General features: G+C 40.2%; 2 protein-coding genes across 3 annotated transcripts; both read right to left on the reverse strand.

The window, feature by feature from the left end:
- Position 1: 1 nt before the first annotated feature.
- LOC110986219 (kinetochore protein spc24-like) lies at positions 2–4,222 on the reverse strand. Its single transcript, XM_087134184.1, has 6 exons — positions 4,092–4,222; positions 3,091–3,309; positions 2,394–2,536; positions 1,698–1,801; positions 1,389–1,465; positions 2–903 (listed from the first exon to the last, which is right to left on the reverse strand). The coding sequence occupies exons 2-6, from the start codon at positions 3,281–3,283 to the stop codon at positions 797–799; spliced, it is 624 nt and encodes a 207-aa protein (XP_086990310.1). The 5' UTR covers positions 3,284–3,309; positions 4,092–4,222; the 3' UTR covers positions 2–796.
- Positions 4,223–7,687: 3,465 nt separating this feature from the next.
- LOC110985957 (uncharacterized) lies at positions 7,688–13,058 on the reverse strand. Of its 2 annotated transcripts, none has more exons than XM_022247470.2 (3): positions 12,910–13,058; positions 9,650–9,741; positions 7,688–8,973 (listed from the first exon to the last, which is right to left on the reverse strand). In XM_022247470.2, exons 1-3 carry the CDS (start codon positions 12,966–12,968, stop codon positions 7,955–7,957), a joined length of 1,170 nt encoding a protein of 389 aa, XP_022103162.2. In that variant the 5' UTR covers positions 12,969–13,058; the 3' UTR covers positions 7,688–7,954. The 2 variants fall into 2 exon arrangements, with proteins under 2 accessions (XP_022103162.2, XP_086990309.1); XM_087134183.1 differs by lacking the exon at positions 12,910–13,058 and adding an exon at positions 12,663–12,741.
- Positions 13,059–16,623: the final 3,565 nt, after the last annotated feature.

Here is a 16,623-nt window from a genome sequence, read left to right on the forward strand (position 1 = left end):
CTTTTAGTTCATCTTCATTCTGTTTATTTCGTCTATGATGTTTGTACAGCAAGATCTGTTTACTAACAATTCCTCATTCTTTGAAATTACACCAGATGCGGCGTAATACATGTACTATGCACATGACTGCATAACAAGAAGATATTTACAGTTTAAAAGTTAGTTTCCTGTTTTCCTTGTTTGAAAGGGTTTTTCACACTGAAGAATCTCCAAGGGTAGCTGCAATCACTTTGTTTTATTACAGACCTTCAAATGGACCTTTGTACAGTTCACCTTATTTTCAACTTTTGTTTCACTAATTCAAAGGGTATTTTACCACCTCTTTGGTTTTTATGCTAATGAGTAATTTCCATATTCATAAACAAAACTGTGATGTCATCCCAGGCAAAAGGTTTCAATGTTACACTGGTTTGTGCACAAAATGTTTTCTCTTCTTTGCTGATGATTAGTTATGTGCATAGCCATAAGAAAGCATCAATCCCTCTCTCAGAAAAGCTTCCAGTAAGTAAAGTCTGGGTGTCGCCATTAGAACAGAAATGCCTACGCCCTGAACCATGTCTTCCCAAGATGTCTTCCTAGCAACAGCATGCACTTTCAGTGCATTTAACCACAGGGATGTTATAGTTTTCATACATTGAAGAAGAATACAAAGTTCAAGAAAAAATTGCGTCTAAGAAAAATTCATTGCAGCTACACTTTAAAAGCAACCTTTTTAAGATCTAGTTGCAACATGTACATTCATGCCACCTTAACTTTAAGAATGACTATCTTGGGGGGCTGTTTTTTGTTTGATTTTTTATGCCGTTGATTCAATAAGGTCCCAGAGGTAGTTGGTTATGAAGAATTTGGAGTTCTGCCGGCTGTCTAGAGAAAATGGTCTGACATCCTTGGAAGTTGAAATGTCTGGTCAGATATTGTTAAGGAATTATGCTCCAAACAAGAACAAGTGATAGCAAATAAAATATGACATGAAGTTCTATATTTGTAAAATTGTATATTTGTATCAAAGTTTGGTATTTTCTTCTTTTATGAAAGTTCTATTTGGACAAAACTTTTTTTGGTCTAAGATGTCAAGTAATATTTCACAGATAAAGAACATTTATTTTGTTTTACGTGACTGTGAGATTTATTCACATTATCTTTGTTCCAAATTAACCAGTATTATATTACATTCTTTGATATTTTGTCCACAGAACTTCATTGTTACATTTTACTTGATCAGAAAACACAAAAAGGTGCATTTTTCTATTTAAGTGTAGCTTAGGAAAAGGTAGATAAGATTTCTCTCCAACAGTAGTAATATAGTTTTGACAATATAAAGACCAACAAGACAGGCATACAAATGGATAGAGAGACAAACAAATAGGATGTCAGAGTGCAAAGGATACAGCCTTTAACTTCCTCGGGTTGACTGTTGAAATCCCACGTCAGCTTGGTTGCAGCTTTGTAGAGACTTACATTGTATCTGAAAGAAAAGTCCCAAATCATTTGATGATTACTTTACTTGCACTCATAACCAAGGTTTAGTTCAAGTTTTCAGGTTTTTTTCAAAGAATATTTGGCTCCTATTTGCTGAAGTGAGCTCCAGTGAACTTAACAAACGTGTCACCAACCTTCAAATAAGTATCCTACCATGCTTGAAAACTGTCTATGGATTGTAATGAAACTTAGTGGTAAAAGGAGGGGCGGAGACTCACCTGGTCTTGGGGAGGACGTCGGTTGTCTGCTCCTTCACTGTCTCCCGGTGACTCTCCAGTTTAACCTGCAGATCTGCCAAGTGATCCAACTCCCTCTGAACAGCTGTAGACAACTTGGTTACGATAAATGATGGACAGACATTTCAAGCTGGTTCTAGTTATGACACAACTTTTACCCCTGATTTATCGAAAGAAGTCTTCCTGCCATCAATAATCACAGGTGTAGTTTCATGTGAGATTTCATTGAATAGTAGGCCTTTACTGAGAGCTAGTGCCAGTGGAAAAGTTAAATGTACATCAATATTTCAACTGGAGGTATATACAACTGGAGGTTTCAGTGAAGCTTGTTATCAAGCATTTCTGGTAATGAAACCAAGGATTCCTCAAAAGTGCCCCAGACAATGTAGCTCATAAGCCCCAAGAAACCTGTAGAGAGGAGATGAGAAGAATTGACAGTTTTAGAAGTAGGAAGAAAACTCCAGAAGAATTTTTGGATAAAACCAAGGGAATCGGGTCGGGACTGCAAACCCAATCCACACATGGCCTGAGCCAGGAATTGAGAGACGAAGAAAGAACCACTATGCCAACCTGATTCCCTACATTGTGACAAACATGGAAATCTTCCACCAGTTTTTCCCGCCACATGACTGATTCCATATGAGCTGATTGGCTTTTTCTATGTTTGCATAAAGGATATTGGACCTCCTGTTGGAATGTGGCAAGTTTCTCCCTGCTCTTGGCTTTGTCTCTTTGGGCCTCGCCTATCTCGGGAGTAACTGCATCATGGGACTGGTCACGTGACACACAGGCTGCTCTCTCATCCTTCATTTCCAGGTATCCTGCAGCCACAGAAAAAAATACACAGCGATACCAGCATTATTCCCTGACAGATTCGGAATTTGAAGCATTTTGGCACTGAAAGATGTAGAGTTTTGATGACATGGACTAAGGCTGCAGGTGACACTTACAGCTATTGATTTCCTGTGACTTTATGCGCAGGTTTCCATAAAGCCAGTGAAAATAGTTGTGGGAACTACAAGGGTGTTAAAATATAGATGTTACAAGACCAAACACACTATGGGGACAAATTTTTGTAAATATCAACTCTCAACTTCCTAACAAAAGAAACTGTCCTCTCACTGTGGTGGAAAGGCCTGGCCAAGCCATACAGGTAAATAAACGTCCTATGTGACCTATTTCTAACTGATTGTGTACAATCCTATTATTTATTCACGCAGGAGCTGTTCACCAGGTGAGGCATTGTTGCGAGGCCACCTTGTAGTAACTCTTCATATTTCTGTCACTAGAGGGTGCCACATAAAGTAGCAGCCCTGGAGTGAACGAAGGCCAAACTGTGTTTGGGATTAAAAGGCGATCGCTTTTAACTTCATACCTTGGATGATGTCTTTCAAAGTCTCTTTGTGCCGTTCCTCTGTCTGCTTCATCTCTTGAATGGCCTCGCCAAACTGTGTGAGCTTCGTGGTGCTGGAACCATCTTGGAAACACTGGCCGATCTCCTGTGTTGCCTGGACAGCTTTTCCCTCCTCAATCAAGGTGATTACATCTGACAGATTAGCTGAGGCCATTTCGTTTAGCCTCAGAAAAGCTGCAACTACATGTACATACGTGTACGATAAATTCACTTAATTTTGGTTTGGTTTTGTCCTGAATGTAAACATTATAAATGGACTTTGTTGAGCATGGTGAAAGAATTACAATGACTTACCTTGTGTGCTTACTTTTAAAATTTTTGACTTTGTGATTATGAGTTCGGACATGTCGTGCATGTCGCAACAAGGTCCAGGCTGCCTCAGTAATTTTTTTAGTAATAAAGGTAGGCCTAAGGCGATACCCTAGTTGGAATGATAATGTCCATGATGAACGTCTATCATGTCTGTGAGCATACATGCTATTATTATAGGTCTAGTCGCTAGGTACCCCCAGAACTGTGGGGTCTGACGTCTGCCCTTTGAGGCTTTGTGGGAACGGAGCGGACGTCGAACCCCACAGTTCTGGGGGTAAACACAGGGTTCTATATACTGAGGAACTCTAGTCTAGCGATATCAGTATCAATCATGTCATGAACAGTATGTCTATCTAGTCAATCGTCATGCTAGCCCCATTAGTGTGGTATGGAATCTCACTCCCGATCCATCGATCGGGAGTGAGATTCCGTGCCACACTAGTGGGGCTATCGCATATATCGTCATGCATGCATCGTCACCATTCAACATGCAATGACGTGCTCAACCATCTGATGTTGGAATGGTTCAAGCAGTTCGCGATGCACAAAGATGACAAAAGTAACAAAGATCACAAGCAATTAGACTCGTCTTTCAATAATTATTTTCTAGGCTCACAGTACACTTTACTATTCACTAAACCAGATCTTACCCGTGGCTCCTTATCGCATCGAAATTTTGAAGAAACGAGCACAGTTTTCAACGTTAGCTTTTAAACGAACCGCGCCAACTTCTAATTGACCTCTCAGGCTGTGGGAATTTTGCTCAGATTCAATTCGCCGTCAATGTCCCGGTAAAAATTCGTTTACTGCTTATGCACGGTATTCAATCCCCGACAACATTGCGTAGCGCCCTCAAGCGGCGATCAGCAGAACAATAACAGAACTATAAGAAAGTTTTTCAGGCCTAAGCCACAATCATTTTACTTCAATTTCCTCGGGAAAAGTTGACTTGCCTTTGCTTTACCTCTGGGATTCACTCCAAATTACCCTTAAAACTGCTTTGGAGGACTTTGACAGAGACTGTAATTCCAGGCATGCCAGGTAAGTTGCGTCAACTTTGATTCGCAATTTGGAAGAGTACCACACCGGTACCCAGACATAACTTGACATCCTGCCTTTCAACATTTTCCCTGCTAACTTTGTATTACGGACATTTTCACTTTCTGGTGGCTACTAAACTACTGCAAGGGAAATTAGTGATGTACGTATACGGGGGAATTCTCACCAATTTGAATTCACACCGCACAACTTGGATTAATCCACATGCAGAATTTTTTCAAAATCAAACAAGTTATTCTTAGCGCTGGAACCAAACACTATACGAAGAAAATATTGAGGGTAGCAAGCCTCCAGCCTGTTTGGACAGCAAGTCTATTAATTTAAAGCGCTTTTGTGGCCTTGCAAATTCATCAAAATTCCATTGCCTTTGAGAAAGATTCTGCTAGGAATATTTTGAGATTTGTATTTTAGGTCACTGTAGTCAGCAAGCAGTTTGCAGCAGTTCTGTATTACATATCTTTAGAACTTCAAGTCATCCAGTTTTATGTCAAGTCAATACAATGAACTGAACCAAAAGAATCCCTTTACAGCTGGATTTGACCACAGCCCTGTAAATTAGGTGTACGCCTATGCATTTCGTAACAATTAACAAATACTGAATAGAGAAAATTACTTTTACTCTTTTTTTTTTCAAAGTTTCACAAGTCTTCGGCATGGTTGCTTAAAAAAGTCATTATTTATTAATGCACTGCAGCACAATAACATTGGAATATAAAAGGATTTAAGTGAACAGACTTTTGATTTCTACACCCTATACATGTACTAAATTTGTACATTAGTGGGATGTAAATGCAGACATTATGTAAAGGTAAATATTACTTGTTAAACCTAGGATGTACATGTATGAAGAGACAGTCTCAGAAAGATTTATGCAAATTTCAATTATTTGCTGTTTCAAAGATCAGCTAATTCCTGGTTGCGTTATAGCTATTACAAGGTTCATGATCTGAAGTTTACAGGTGCATTTCGAGTAACGTTTTGGTTACTCATGGAAAAGTGCACTTTTTAAAAACATAATTGTCCTTGTTTTGCTAACAAAAGAGGGCAGTGTTGTGATGTCATCAAAGGAAGACATTGTTCATTATGAGGCTCTTCTGTTCAAATTGTAAATCCAGAATTTTCTCACTGAAATACTTTACTCACTGGCCTACTGTCACAATTTGTTCCACTGACATGACAAATCACAAAAGAAACATCAAAATGTCCCAATTTCTGGGAAATTTTAGTACCAGAATAGCTGAAACACTGAAGTTTCTGCCTTAGGAGTAGATGACATACAAGTTTGTTCAGTATACAAATTCACATTAACATAAAAATATAAAACCAAAAAGGTCCTTTATTAACTATTCCCAGCAAGATATGGGACGGAGGGGTACCCCCACATGTCAAATCCCTATACACACCCTAGAGAACAGTTACCTAACATATCCTCCAGATGTCTGTAAAGAATTCCTGAGATTCCGATCAAACAATGACCAAGACAAAGGTGGGAGGGTGCTTTCCGTTCCATATCTTGCTTCATATGTCATTAAAATAGCACAACTGAAAAATCGCGTACCCTGTCAACGGCACACAAGAAACACTGCATTACGTTTTGCTATCTACAAGTACCCCCAAAACATACAATTGCACATGGTACTTTTGCATCACTGTATGATGAATATATAAATGTATTACATGCAAGTCATCCTATCAAGGATAAGAGAGAGTAGGGAAGAATACTATGCTGAACCAGTTTTGAGCATGTGCAGGATGGTCACTCAAGTGATATCTTAAACCTTCCCCCTTGTAATTATCTGCTGAAATCTGGTACCAGTTCTGCTCTCTAGAAACATTTCTTCCTGCAGACATAGGCTTTGGGTGGCTCCCCCCCTCCCGGGGTAAATTACAAAAAAGAAAAATTATTTCAGAAAAAGGGAAAGAAAACTAAGAGGAACGGGCATACAAATAGCCAGTCTCCATGACAATGCCTCTGAACTGCACGTAACCCACTCCCTCTGCTGTTGACATTTTGTCAGCCAGGGTAACCTCTCCTTCATCAAAAGTGCTATGCTTCTCCGTCTCCCTTAAGTACTAAGCTGCGTGAGAATTGTAAGGTTTTTTTTCTGCTTTCAGGATATGTTAATCAGCGCTTTCTTAATTTCAGGCTTTTTCAAACAATCCCCTTCAAAAACTGGAAACTCCTGAGTTGACCATTTAGGTGTTTTTATGTAAAAAAAAAATGATAACACAAGGCATGGCCATTTGAATGGTTGCCCTCAGGCAAACACAATGTATACCATAGATCCTACGCTGCTGTGGGGCGCTCAAGCCCTCTGGTGACCCTTTTGGTTGATATTTCATTTTCCCTCAAACCTCACACCCTGTTAATTTACACACACTTATTTAATTCTTTCTTTAAGAAAGTACTTCTTGATTTTGTTGCACACAAATAAGCCTTGCAAATTCGGCATTGTAGTAGCATATTAAATCGCTTCAAAATATACAAACAAATGAACGTCTTGGAACATTTAATGTTGAAATAAATCACTTGTAAAGTGTGGTCAAGTGTAGAAGTTTAACATTTACAGTGCTGACTTCCTCAGAGGTTAATTCCGAATAGTAAAATAAGTTTGATTTATCTTCACCACTATAGACAATGTCAGTATTTGTAGTACGGAACTAGTTTATACCCCGCATGGGACCCTAGACATAAAGCAGCAGTGAAGAGCAGGAAAAAAACTAATGAAAGCACAAAAGCGTACATATGTCCGACTTTGCCGAGATCTTCGGCCAAATTTGTGACATCAACCAACCAAATGCCATACTCCTGGAACTTCGTCAGTTTGTTGGCATGCCCGTGAATGCTGGCAGCGTGCATGACCACAGTCGAGTGGTTTTTCCTCGGCCATGAAGGGTTGAAAAATTCCGGTCCCCAGGGGAATAGGTTTGGGTCCAGCATCTTGACGTTGACATGCTTGGGCTTGTCGGCCTGAAGCAACCTGATCATCACTGACTGATCAGGTTTGTAGTTCCCCCATTTCTTGTTGCTGTCCATGATCTTTACCCACTCCCTCATAAACTTCACGGTCGCGTTGGTTGGTTTCAGGTATATGAACCCGGAACAGAATCTTGTCTCTTTGACTCGTCTCGTCGGGTAGTGGCTCCGTGTACCCCTCATGAACATGTCAAAGTTGCCTTCAAATTACACACACTTATTTAATTCTTTCTTTAAGAAAGTACTTCTTGATTTTGTTGCACACAAATAAGCCTTGCAAATTCGGCATTGTAGTAGCATATTAAATCGCTTCAAAATATACAAACAAATGAACGTCTTGGAACATTTAATGTTGAAATAAATCACTTGTAAAGTGTGGTCAAGTGTAGAAGTTTAACATTTACAGTGCTGACTTCCTCAGAGGTTAATTCCGAATAGTAAAATAAGTTTGATTTATCTTCACCACTATAGACAATGTCAGTATTTGTAGTACGGAACTAGTTTATACCCCGCATGGGACCCTAGACATAAAGCAGCAGTGAAGAGCAGGAAAAAAACTAATGAAAGCACAAAAGCGTACATATGTCCGACTTTGCCGAGATCTTCGGCCAAATTTGTGACATCAACCAACCAAATGCCATACTCCTGGAACTTCGTCAGTTTGTTGGCATGCCCGTGAATGCTGGCAGCGTGCATGACCACAGTCGAGTGGTTTTTCCTCGGCCATGAAGGGTTGAAAAATTCCGGTCCCCAGGGGAATAGGTTTGGGTCCAGCATCTTGACGTTGACATGCTTGGGCTTGTCGGCCTGAAGCAACCTGATCATCACTGACTGATCAGGTTTGTAGTTCCCCCATTTCTTGTTGCTGTCCATGATCTTTACCCACTCCCTCATAAACTTCACGGTCGCGTTGGTTGGTTTCAGGTATATGAACCCGGAACAGAATCTTGTCTCTTTGACTCGTCTCGTCGGGTAGTGGCTCCGTGTACCCCTCATGAACATGTCAAAGTTGCCTTCAAAATAAGGAAACGGATTTCGGAACCAAAATGTGTCAGAGTCGGTGAACAAAATCTCAAGACCTTGCTCCAACAAAGCCAAAATGTATGCCTGGCGTTTATTCATAATCCCGTAGTACTGGGTTACAGTATGGCGTGAGTGCTCTATCGCGTCCATCTCTCCTGACGTCGTCTTCCGCACATGCACTGCTGGGTCCCCCATGGCGTATTTGTGCAACACCTTGTAAGCTGTCTGGTCCTCCGCAATGACCGTAGTGTTGATGCATACTCCCGCCCGTCTGACACTTGCCAGCATGTTGAGCACAAAGTCCACAAAGGCCAGGTTTGCAGTGGTCAGCATGACCACACCTGGCCTCTTCTTGATGTCGGCCAGACTGCAATTGGACAGTGGTCCATAATTCGTGAGTGGTACATTCTGCCCAGTAGTCTCTGCGTCATTACGGGCTGGTGTAAGAGGTGTGCTTCTATTTTGTGAATAAACTGCGAAAGGAAGTAAACATCAGTCATAAGGATTGTTTCAGGGAGCATTCTAGTTGAGATTTAAGTAAGTTGTAATCAAGAATTCTGAAACCAAGAATTCAAATTTTGAGAATTTAGTTTAAAAAACCAATACAGTTTTAAATCACAAAACCAGAAAGTTTTAAAAAGTAGACATCAAATTTGAGACAAACCTGAGTTTATCAACTACAGTTGAGGATTTGATTATAATTACTCGTGAAAAATACTGTGATGTAATTCCGGGGTAAATTTCAATGTAGCATGATTTATGCACAAAATTTATGCTGGAATTTTCAATACTTTGCTGTTCAAACGTTCATTTTCTATGGTGTTTCATTGTTGGTCGAGTACATGGCAATAACCCGACGAACAAACCTTTCTCAGAAATGATTTCAAAGATCAAATTTCAGGTTCACAGCTTGAACAGAAAAGCCTAAAAACTGAGCAGTATCTTCCCTACATAACATCACAGCAACAGTGCCCTCTGTTGTCCAGAAAAGATTAGGACAACTTTTACTTGTTTGAAAAGTGCACTTTTCCAAATGAACCCAGCAGAACATTAACTTTTTTCTGCTACAGAGCATAAAGTTAAACAAAACTTTTATCTAGGAAAACTTCATCGCCTGACCCCTTTAATGACAGCACTGACTGGACTTACTAATGATGAACAGAACAACAGCAGCAGACAGCAAGGCAAACAGGATCTTAAAAATATGATTGACGTTCGTCATTTTCTCTGGACAGAAAAACCTACGAAAAACAAAAAAATACAAGAAAGTGATTTCTAGCATTACAAAATGAGCACTTGTCTCACAACTTCATGACTTTCATGTTTGTATTACATGTATTAACTTCTTATTAGCAGTTTTCAAGATGATGTTGACACAAAGGTTGAAGTCCAAATAATGTAAGCCACGTCCTACATGTACATGTACGTGCCATGAAAGGACATTAAGGTAAGACATTAAAAAGCATTTGATAAGCATGATTTTTTTTAATCACCCATGAAGGTATGCTTCATGTACTTCCAGAAACTAAAAGGCATCCCTCTGTACCTTACAGCACATTTACAAGTACTGTCTGAGAGGTCGAAACTCTGTAGAAATTGCAAAATGCTTCGACAGAGGAATCACTTTAGTTTAGAATTCTCGATTCTCAATCAATTCTTCCCCCAAAAAGCCATTTTGGTAGATCTATATACATGTATCTCTAAAACTTGGGAACAGTTGTTTTTTGACCAGGTGACTGACTGTTTCATGATAAATGGGAGGTTTTAATCACCATCCTTTCATTGCCCACAGGGTACCAATCACACCAAGCACTAGACACACCTCTGTACAGTCTACTCCTCCATTGATAGAGTACACATTAGGGCCCACTTTACGGGTCTTACCAAACACTTGGTATGCTTACACAGTGCACATGCCTCTGGTGGGTTTGTGTGCATATGTGAAATCAGGAATAAATTGCAAATTGACTTTTTGAGATACATGTATGCATGCTCAGAAAGGGAATTTCACCAGCTTTCAAATGGTACACATTACAAGTGTGTTGATGGTAACCTTTCGTACATACATTGTACACTTCCAAAATAAACACAATCTGCCTCATCAATTTTTTTCGTAAAATGGCCTCAGCGACTTATTCCTGATTACAAAGTACTGGGTCACATACATGTACGTTGGGTCAAAGGCCAACTTCAATATCAGCTCGGCCATTTTCAGAGGTGGAGGGAGGAATTATGTTTCCATCAGGTGACTGTACCGTGACCTGGTGACTGACATCTTAAGCATCAATATATCACTAAAGGGACTTTACCATTGTGTTTGTAGGCCTACAATTTTGACAGTAAACACCTGGGCTTATGCTTTCGAGTCAAGTCGTACTTTGGACGACTCATACCCCGGTACTTCAAGTTAAGACCACTCGTACCTTCATGTTCACAATTCAAATGTAACTTTCATGCCTTTCCTTTTCAGCATGTTTAAGGATTAGATTTGACAAACACATCAAGGAAACATCTTCATAACCTCCCCCCCCCAGAGATCTTCTGCATAGTGCCTGCTGTGGGCATTAGCACCGTTTGTTTACCTGATGGATGTCGAACAACCTGACCGTTTACCAACTTGACTCAACCACTGAGAGGCCGTGCTGCCAATCTGGCACAAGCAGGGCACACCATCCGTACGTACAATGTAGTACACAGCCACTGGTGTGAGAGACTGTAAATAATGTCTCCCAACCAGGAGTTTTTGGCTGTACCTTTATCTGTAAATCGTCCGTCGTCTTCTTTTTTCCATTAAAAGTTTTTTATTGGGGGGGGTGTACTTAATAAAACTTGTTATGTCTTGATTTCATTTGGAAATGTTTCTGGACTCATTTTTTTGGGGGGGTGGTTGCCTTATTTTCTGTTTAATTCTTGCTTGGACAAGTTACAACTATTAATTACTTTAGAAACTTTGAAGTAAATGAAAACATGACATCACTCCACTGATACAGAATTTCAAAAAGTAGGCACACTGCCATTCAATGCAATGGTGAAGAGTCCAGTGAAGATTGCATGCAACAACGGCCGGCCACGTTGACCAGTGCCAGGTACCTGACCATCGACACGTCTATGTCACCATACCAGCATGTAGGGAAGGGAGTGCAGCCAAACGGCAAATCAGGTCATGAACACGACTAAGAAACCAAATTATTGTTCAAGTTGATTGCAATAATAGTAAGCTCTGAGCAGGCTCTGATTTCTGTGAAGGTATGAGTTGTCCAAGGCGTGACTCGACAAACGTTGACCTGTTTCTGGGCTTACCGGTATGTTTATTGATCAGTCACTACAAGAGAGCGGTGGATTATGTACATGTATGTAACTTAGGCGTTACCCGTCTTTTTTGATAAAGACTTGCTTGAAAAAGAGAATTCTAGAAACTAGATTGAAGTAATGTGACTAGTCAGTTGGCCTAGCCGGCCTAGTACTAGTCCAAGTCAAACATTTTCAAACATTTGGACATTGTCGGGGTCGGGGATCGTCCAACAATGTCCAAATGTTTTAAAAAGGTGATTTGAAGGGTCCAAGATTATTCAGACTAGCCTAGTACTAGAGCATTTTGCAGTTCCTGCTGAGCTCCGACTGCCCAACAGCATACAGCAACTGTGTGAGAAGGCACACAAGCATGACCTTCTTAGTTTGCTTTGCTTTGACATATTTGAACACCATGTCCATGACATGATTATGCGCCTGTGGTGTGGAGAAAGATCATCATATGTATGATTTGGATACCCCACGGCAGTCCGGTTCGCCTAATAATTGTTCCTAGGAACGTTAGGGGTAATTATAGTAAAATGGGCGTATCTTAACCGTTGCGCATGCGTTTTTCATCTAGGAAAGTTGGGGGCAATTATCATATATGGGGTTAAAGAACGTTTAAGTATAAGACACAACAAACTTGCCTTTCTGGCCGACTTGCATGGTAGTGCTGTTAGAAGAGCGTTATACATGTTACACTTTTTGAAACAAACAAGCCGAGGGTTCAGCTTGAACTCCTCATCATGATGTAGTAATTTTTTTCTTGGTGAAAAATAAGTTGGTTGGAGCATTTTGGAGGATGTTTTTATAATAGGAAAGTAAAGCCGGACATTTACATTAGCACTTAAGTTTCTAAGGGTCCACTAACCTGATCGAGCTAGCTTGCAGTTAACCACGCCCGTATTATGACAATTACCCCTAACCTTCCTGTAGGAAAAAAAATTACGCTTCCAGTTCGCCGTCCGCGGTGCGGTGCTCCCGGTCCCAAGTCCCGTGAACGTTCGTGGGATGGGGGCGTGGTGGACGACAAACCACAGTAAACATCGTAGATATACTTATGTTATTTTGTTACGTCAATTTTTAAATCCTGTTCATGTGCAGAAGTGAAATCCTACCTTAAATCTACGAATCCTTCATTGTCATGTTTTTCATCACGGCAGCAGCACACGTGCATAGCAATGCATGCACACGTACATGTACATTTCGACTATGACCTCCGTCCAGATCCGGTCAACAATGCTTAGCGCATAGTCGAAAGGAATCAAGAGAGGGCGCCGTTTATACGCTGTTCCGAGGATTTTACCTTTTTTTTCTGTCTGAAATATGTGGGGCGGTTGTAAAAGTTTTGTGGAATGGGTACTGAAAGTACACGCATAGCTTGTTAATGATCAAAATTACTTTCTCGCTTAGCCCAAGTGTTTAGCAAGTGGCAGAACCGTCTCAGTATCTTGAAGTTCACCCAGCATAAAACAGACCTACAACAACGTTTAATTCAAGAAACCTTTAGCCAAACGCCTTCAGGGATTTTACCCGCCTGCCGCATTGCACATTCTAATTTGGTCGATCACCCACGCACACCTGTCATAGCAACTAATCAGCGGTTAGTTTCAGGTCATAATTTGGTGAGCTGTTGTTGATCCTACGGGATTTAATGCCTGTCAACCAATTACAAACAAGTTCTGAATGGATATGAAAAATAGCTGTGGTTTTATCATGGCAGTTCATCAGAAAACTTGGGAGGAAATATCCCTCTTTTCAGTTACGGTGCTTTGGAAACTGTTGCTTGGTCTTTGTGTAGGAAAGATGCAAATTCGAGTTAGTTTTGAGTGAATTTAATTCTAGTTAAATGCCACTGCAGGGTCTTTATTCAGCCTAGTATTGATGCAATTGAGCTAGCTTTCCTGGTTGTCAGTTTGATCACTTTGTAGAGAGAGTTTAAAAACACTTCCTTCAATTTCAAACCTTCAGGTTTAGTTCTTATTTCGTCTAAGGGCGTAGATATATCGATTAGGTTAATTAGTGCTACCCATATTACTTTAAACACGATTAACACACACACAAATATATATACATATACATCAAAACTTGAACTTTAAGGTTGTTAGGATTGTTGGTTCAAGCATACTTGGCCTTGCCATTATTTTGTAATGTTGAATCAAATCGGTTAAAAACGTGACGGTCGTTGAAAAAGGAGTAACTTGGTGCCTGGTTCATCAACGGGAAAGTCAACTCAATAACCATACAATTTTAGTTTTGGGACTTTTAACCACGATTTATAAATATGATCCTAATGGTTCAATGATTACATAAAGTCCAGGATTGATTGAGTCGATTTGATTCATTACACTTAAATAGAACGGGAACCGGGCTGATAAACGGTCCCAAAAGTAAAATCGAGCTTTGCAGTGGCTCTTCCCGTTGTCTGTTATCATTAAATGAGACCATTTAAGCTCTCTCTGCTCGATATTCACGCTCTTCTGTCTTGGGCATAAGAATCAAATTGCTTTCCTCGAGTTTGAGGGCATTAGAGTGTGGAACTGTTGTTAACATGAAGATAAAGAAAATGGATTATGTAATTCTAAAAATAAAAAATACATAGACCTGCAGCTGAAAATGTATTTAAAGAATTTTTATATTCTGAAGCAACACTCAGGAATTTTAAGGGGCTTCCTTTTTTCAGTCAACTGATGTTTGTCACAGACTTTCTGTTGACTTTTTGTTATTCTCTGTGGTTCTATCCACCTATAGAGGCCCCGGCCCACAAGACGCCCCTTCTAGCTGCTTGTTTTCGCAAGTTGTTTGTGATTTCTCCAAGATGACTCAAACAAAGGTTTACCACCTGAAGACCCCCCGGCCACGGTCAGTAAGTCCCCCTGAAAGTGACAGTATACACTCAAGTCTGTTTACCTTTTAACCACAGTCTGACAACCAAGGGGTAGAAATAATTGGATCCGCTTCATCACTCGGAAAAATTAGGTTGTCTTCCGCCTTCTCACGTTGAGTGCTGGCATAAAGTGAGATTGCACTTTTGAAAGCAGTTTGACACGAGAACTTGAGAGTCAATACGACCGAGCGAGGACAGATTAAAATAATGGTGATTAAGCCCAACGTGTAATTAAATACGGGTGATAAAGTGCTGTTTAATGTTTTTATAACAACCTTCCGTCATGAGCTTTGAGGTTTGAGTCTGCTTGGGAAATGAATTCTTGATTCTGCTTGAAGTTACAGATGTTGTGTCGAACTGGATTTTATTACTGAGCTGGTCAGTCATAAACCGCTGTGCGCATGTGCAGCCAAGCATCTCGTGATTTTAAGCGCCGGAATGATCTAACATTTTGTCTTTGTTGTCTTTAAAGTTCCTGCCAGGAGTTAATTTTTCACTATGTCTAACTGCAAATGTGAACCGGTTTGCGTAAGTTTAGAACAAAAAGGGGGGAGAAGTCGATAGAAGGAGATTCCTTGAGTAAAATGCTGCACATAAACTCTGCTTCATTGGCCATCTCAAATAATCCCAGACATGAACTACACATGGTGAGATTCCGACCGAGTATATACCTAACTTCACCTTTCACACACCCATATTCCATCACCATGTGCACATTGCAAGCCTATACCTAGAAAAAATGAATCATGATAATTCCTTTATATCTCCAAGTCAGAGTTTGTTTACTTGGCGACTTATCTTATCAGATTCCAGCAGATTTAGACTTAAGCCCACGCTCTTGACCGAATAGTTTACTTCATTCTTGAAGCTATATGGTGTAGAACTTAAGCGCCTTGAGCATACGCGCCTGTGACTTTGTATTGTGTGTTCAACAAACAGCATGTGCTTTGTTTTGTTTCAATTTCGTGAAAATTTATATGTAATCAATCAACTTGCTCTTCGCTTTTTGAGCAAACGAAGCATTTTTCTATCAGCAACTGTTTCCAAAACGTAGGTGTGGGTTCACATTAATCGCTGTCATAAACTATTTATGGGGACTAATAGTGTCATTACGGTGCGATGAATCGGTCTGCCGTAACTTCTCATAGGTAATGGAAATGTATGATGCATCACGAATGCAGTGTTCTTTAGGGTCATTTATTTGTATCTTTGCCCAGCGATAGAAAATTGGTAAACAGGGCATTCGTTAGAAAATGTAATCGCATTGGTATGAAATGATCATTTGAAAGAACTAAATACTTACAATTTCCAATTCACCATGAAGTAGAAATGCATGTACGTGTATAACTACGGGGGACACAGCATTAATGATACAGAAATGAACAAATTTGAATTGATTTATTACACACTTCATATCTAGCATGTTCTCTTCATGCTCGTTAATTAATTAAGCTACCACCAATTTTCTTGACAAAAAGTTTCCCATAATGAACGCATATCTAATGTAATGTCGTCATTACTTTGGAATATTGTTTGTCAATTATATGAAAGTCTCACGGAACAGAGGAGGGTGAGAAATCTTTAAGGGGGCTGCTTCGAACAAATTGCAGTGTACGTGCCCCCTACAGGGTAACATACAGGGCAACATACAGGGCAACATGTTGCCTACGGACTTGCAAGTCTTCAAACCACGGAAAGTAGGCAACTTATGCTATGAAAGTAACAGAGAAATTGATTAATCATCTGGAATCGTGCGGCGACATCGACCACTGATGTTGGCCACAAATCAGACAACCTCGGCGGGTGGCTGTCACGTGGCGTAACCACATCAGCGCTAGCGTCCCACTTGTGTCGTGTACGTGTACGCCCCTGACGTGAACAACCTTCGACTCGATCATTTTTGTCAGTGACTGTGCTGCCTGAATGAATTTATTTCCGATTGGTT

Source organism: Acanthaster planci, linkage group LG03 (genome assembly GCF_054643075.1).
Source record: "Acanthaster planci isolate LZ-2023a linkage group LG03, COTS_SCS, whole genome shotgun sequence".
NCBI classification, from domain to species: domain Eukaryota; kingdom Metazoa; phylum Echinodermata; class Asteroidea; order Valvatida; family Acanthasteridae; genus Acanthaster; species Acanthaster planci.